Here is a 5,790-nt window from a genome sequence, read left to right as displayed (position 1 = left end):
AGTCGTAGATTTTTTTTCACATCTTTGAAAAAAAAAATTAATTAGACTTTCACAGACTACAAATTATGTTTTGGTTTTAGCTTTGAGGGATAAAACATAACGTAAAAGATATAAAAATTTGAGCTACATTGAGTTCCGGGTTGAACAAAACTTTTATAGAAAGGTTATAGAAAATAGTTAGAGAATATATGTTCATGCCTGCCTTACAATCAGAGGGAAAAATAAAAAATTCTCATATTTACTCATGCAGTACTAGGTTCTGGTATAATTTTTCTTCTGTCAACTCAATTATTAGATAAATTGTTACAATAATCTACCTTGAGAGATATAAGATACAAGACTTATGAGATAATAACTGAATATAACAGCTCTTGTTATAATAAAATTTCTAAGGACTCCATCACATATACTCAATTAAAATGCATACACAACAAAAGACAAAATAGTTTAAGAAGCTAAAATACATTATTACAACAAAATAAACTTAAAATGCACCACAATTTTCAAGCTATTTTATTTCTAGTACAAGTATTAATTATCATAACCTATCTAGCTGATGGAGTCATATCAGTACTAATTAAATTCACACTGAACTCTTCAACTGAATCTTCATTTTGAAGGTTACAAATATTATGTTTTCGGGCTAACTCTGCAGCCAAACAGTCCTTCAACTGTGTCACTACATCTCTCATGTATGGCCTTTTCACTGAAGTGGAAGATACAGAGGCCATTGCTATTTCAACCGCTTTCCATGCAGAGTTATTGTCAAAATCTCCTTGTAACCTTGAGTCAACAACTTTTGTTATGTCCCCTTCAGCAATCATAGAATTAACCCGTTCAATTATATGATGAGTCGTGTCTTTCTTTATTATTATCACCGATTGACCTGTAATTATCCTTAAAAGAACTACTCCAAAACTATACACATCACTTTTTTCTGTCAATCTGTTTGATGTTGTGTACCTAACACAACGAATCAAATAATAATTTCATTAGTTAATTTTTCGTTATCTCTTATCAAAATGTCTTTCATCAATAATCAAAATGATGGATAATTAATCATATCATTGAAATTAAACACATACTCAGGATCTAGGTAGCCTGGAGTTCCGGCCACAATGGTTGACACATGTGTATCGCCCTCAGCCGCAAAACATTTGGATAATCCAAAATCAGCGAGTTTGGCATGGAAGTTTTCATTTAATAGAATATTTGGACATTTCACATCTCTGTGAATTATAGGTGGCTTACAACCATTATGCAGATATTCCAATCCTGAATTTAAATTTCAATCATGCATGAATAATTAAGAACTAAAATTTGATAAAGAATTTTGCATGTGTTTGGTTTTTTTATTCTTGCTTACCTTGGGCTGCATCTACTGCTATTGGAAGTCTATCTTCCCAGTTCAAAGACTTCCCCCTATTGTTTTTTCCTGTTAGAAGGAAAGAAAAAAAAAGAAAGAGATTTCACAATATTCCCCTACTGAATAACATGAATAGAAAGAAATATAATATTCTTACACTTAGTTATATTGTTTTTTAAAGTAATTGAATATTTTTAATTAAAAACTTTTTAAAAATATAAGATCAATTAAAATTTTAGATTATAGGTTTAGTAAAATTACAGGGACTTTGAGAAGATTAATTCAATTAAAATAAAAATAATTATGATTGTACCTGAAAGATGTTCATCTAAATCTCCATTTTTCATGTATTCATAAATGAGTCCTATGTTAGTTTCTTCGTTGCAATAACCAATAAGAGAAGTCAGATTTCGGTGATGCACCCTCATTAGAAGTTTAACCTGTCATTCCAAAACCACTTTTTTGTTTTGGTCAAACATAGCAACAAATTTTGATTGAGATATATTTTGAGCACTTGCCTCTGCAATAAATTGTTGATATCCTTGCACTGATGATAATGAAAGCATCTTAACAGCCACTTCAATGTCCTCAATAAAGCCATGGTAAACTGTTCCGAATCCACCTCTGCCAAGAATCCTATCAAAATTGTTGGTCATATTAACCACCTCATTAAATGAATACTCTCGTTGCTTATTTTCCAATTCTGACTCCTTAATTGGATTATGACGCCACCCAAGCATAATGTTCTTAGCAGCATCTGATTTTCACGAAAATTTTAAGCAGAATCAAAACTCGTGCAATCAACCAAACTTATGTAATCTGTTTCATAATAATATTCTTTATATTCATTATTAGTGTAAGACCCATAATTTAAAAAAAAAAAATATATATTATTATGAGTTAATCTCAACTTATTTATTCATTAAAGACTTTTGTTTTTAGAAAATTATTTTATTAAAAGTAATTAAATGAAGTTTTGACAATTAAATTAGAAATTTTACTTAATTTTATAATTATTGAATAATTTTCTATATTTAAGTGGGCTGAACGGAGAAGAAGGAAGGGAGGGGGACGACCGCCGCCGACGCGTCTTGCCATAGCCACCGCCACCGAGCTGCCGGACCGAGCTAAGAAGGAGAAGAGGCCGCTGTTGTCATCGAGCTTGCTGTCGTCCATAGCCGCCGCCGTTGTGCTCCGGCTCGTTGCCACCATCGCGGACCGCCGCTGCCACCGCGCCATTCATCGCCGTCGCAAGGAAGACCAGGACCGAGGGAGAGAGCCGCGCGAGGAGTCGCCGTCGCCGCCGTTCGCGAGAGAGAGAGAAACACGCTGCGCGGGAGTTGCCGTCGTGGGGTGTGTTGCCGTTGAGAAGTTGTCGCCGCCAGATCCGCCGTTGTCAGAGCTTCTGTCCGAGTCCTGCCGCTGGAGAACACCTCTGCCGCCACTGAGATCTGCCGCCGGTGAGGTTTTAAGTTGGTTTTCGTTTCCTTTGAATTTCCGGGAGCTTAATCATCGCTGTATGTTTGTTTCAGTCGCCGTTGCCGGAGTTCTGGTCGTCGCCGCCGTTCGAGGTGGCATATGCCTGCTACTTTGTTTTTTTTAAGATAAAGTATTTACTTCCGATGTTCAAAGAAATTAGCGATACAGTGTCGAGTCACAGACTCCTATTTTAGTATTTAATATATAAAGTAGTCGTAATACTTTTTGCTATCAGAGTGGCGCAGCCGGAAGCGTGACTTCTGATAGTGAGGGTGTTACAATTAGCGGCTCAACAGGCACGTCAGCCGCTTTTCTATTGTTTTTAAGAAATTAATTTTATTTTTTTATTAATATATGAGAAGTGCTAGTAATTTTTGTGTTTTGTAACCATTAATTGGCCATCAATAGTATTTTTAATAGTGTGAGATTACATCTAATGGAGAGAGATCACTCACTTTTCTTTTGATGGTTAAGTGCTGATCACAAAACACAAAAGTTGTTGCCCCTAGACTTTCTCTTAATATATTATTCACTCTTTAAATTTATTAGATAAATATTTTTTTATTTTAATATTGACATGACCTTATTTATATCATATTTTATTAAAATTAAAATTATTATAAAAAATCTTTAAAATGTTAAATTATAAAAACTCACAATAAAGAGGTATATATATATATTATCAGAAAAAATATAATTTAAAAAATAATGATAATAACATTATCCTAATTAAAAAAAAGTATATATAAACCAAAATACATATTAGTTATTTACAAAAGCTAGTTTTTACTTAAATGTCATGAATATTCATATTTGTCTTTATCTTTTTTAAGTAGTAGGTTAAAATATAGATCTGAATATGAAAAAGCCTTCATTTTTTTATAAATAGTGAAAAATAGAAGTAATGAGAATGTTATCAAACTATAAGAATAATTAATAAGCAAAATAGGAGAGTATAAAAATTGTATATCCGAAAAAAATCATTCATAATTCATCATACATCTCCTTATCAGTAACTTCTCGAGTCTTGAAAAACTATCAGATTTATTGACCATATAAATAACTATATAAACGCTTCAAGATTATTAGTTAAAAATTATGTGTAACAAAATCAAAATAAAAATTTAAAAATATTATTTACAAATTAACTATTTATAAATGTTATTAAGTTTAATTATTTATTTTTAATAGTATTTAATTTGAGGTTGAGATAAAAATTTATATTCAAAAGACTCTTTATCTTCATACATAATTTCAATTGTTAAAATTTTTTTTTTTAATTTTATATTTAATTTTTTAAATTTTCTTTAATTTCATTAATTTTTTAAAATTATTAATTTATATTTTTATTATATCCTCTTACTATAATAAACACTATTCTTTCTCTTACTATTATTCTCTAAACATATATTTGTCATTGTCTCATCGCCATTATTATATTTTCTTCTTGTCTATCATTTCGATTTATAATCATCTATTCTGTTAACTTTTATGAGTTGTTGAAGTTTCGCTAAAAGAAGTAAGATATAAAGCATTTAAAATTTTTACCCAAATTATCAAATTAACTTTTAGAATGTATAAAATTTATAAATTTAAATTAAATAAGATATTAAGCAAATTTATTATGTTGTTATTATGTGTAACAAAATCAAAATTAAAATTTAGAAATATTATTTACAAATTAACTATTTATAAATGTTATTTAGTTTAGTTATTTATTTTTAATAGTATTTAATTTGAAGTCGAGATAAAAATTTATATTTAAAACACTATTTATCTTCGTGCATAATTCTAATTGATAAAAAATATTTTAATTTTCTTTTTAATTTTATATTTAATCTTTTAAATTATCTTTAATTTTGTTATTTTTTTAAAATTATTAATTTATATTTTTATTATATCCCCTTACTATATTAAACACTATTCTTTCTCCTACTATTATTCTCTATACACATACTTGTCATTGTTTCATCGTTATTATTATATTACCTGGTTATCCTTTCTCTTTTTTTTTTTCCTTCTCTTTCCAACTTCTCTTCACCTGACCGTAACTGATTATCACCAAGTATTATTATCGCAACTTTTAATCTTGTCTATCACTTTTATTTATAACTATCTATTCTATTAAGTATTAACTTTTATGAGTTGTTGAAGTTTTGTTAAAAGAAGTAAGACATAAAACATTTAAATTTTTTTTTTCAAATTATCAAAATTTGATGTCAGTAGTCCCAAAAAACAATATCAAAATATATTATTTTTAACTAAAATAATAAAAATAATACATAATTGTAAGTTTTTTAACTAATAATTAAAAAATTAAGTCGTAATTTAATATAGTATCTTAGGACAAAAGGCAACCATTGCTATTCATGTTTGACTACTACTATCTAAGTTTCACATTTATTTTATTGTGTACATTAATTAAAGTGTATTTTATTATTTTAGTTTACATATTTTGAAATAATGCCACTGTATTATAAGGATGAGATTAATTTTTATAATCTAATACGAATCTTTTTATTATTTTGTTTGTCATTTGAATACTATCCATTTAAAATAGTTACTTAAAGTGAAACACTATATAAAGAGACATAAAAAATTTTAAGATTTATGGTTCTAGTTTGCTTCTTATTAGTCCTCACATAATATACTCAAAGTTAATAGTTTTGATGGTGGTGAATTTTTATAATTAGTTAAAAAATTTTAACGTTTTCTTTCTCTGTCTCTCTCTACGATTTTGAACAAACTCAATTTTATTATTAAATAGTTTTTTAACTTCAGAATATTTTTAACTTTTTATATAATAATTAGACTTAATAAATTACTAAAATTCAAACCTATTCTCTTGAATTACTTCTTGATGATATAATTTGAATCGTTTAAATGGAAGATCGTTAGGCCCCTAAAGTTTTCAAAGTAAAAAAATAATACAATAAAATAAATTA

The 5,790-nt window shown here is 28.2% G+C and overlaps 1 protein-coding gene across 1 annotated transcript in view; it reads right to left on the bottom strand.

Annotated features, from left to right (window-relative positions):
• LOC107614765 (receptor-like protein kinase At3g21340) overlaps window positions 264-5,790 on the bottom strand; it is a 10,491-nt gene continuing 4,964 nt past the window's right edge. Inside the window, exons 3-7 of the mRNA XM_016316902.2 lie at window positions 1,885-2,123; window positions 1,680-1,806; window positions 1,367-1,435; window positions 1,086-1,275; window positions 264-963 (exon numbers count right to left, since the gene is read on the bottom strand). Of these exons, the coding sequence (XP_016172388.2) occupies window positions 546-963; window positions 1,086-1,275; window positions 1,367-1,435; window positions 1,680-1,806; window positions 1,885-2,106 (1,026 nt within the window). The 5' untranslated portion in view covers window positions 2,107-2,123 and the 3' untranslated portion in view covers window positions 264-545. The remainder of the gene's footprint in view (window positions 964-1,085; window positions 1,276-1,366; window positions 1,436-1,679; window positions 1,807-1,884; window positions 2,124-5,790) is intronic.

This window comes from Arachis ipaensis, chromosome B09, assembly GCF_000816755.2.
Source record: "Arachis ipaensis cultivar K30076 chromosome B09, Araip1.1, whole genome shotgun sequence".
NCBI classification, from domain to species: domain Eukaryota; kingdom Viridiplantae; phylum Streptophyta; class Magnoliopsida; order Fabales; family Fabaceae; genus Arachis; species Arachis ipaensis.
This window is presented reverse-complemented; position numbering and strand designations above follow the sequence as displayed.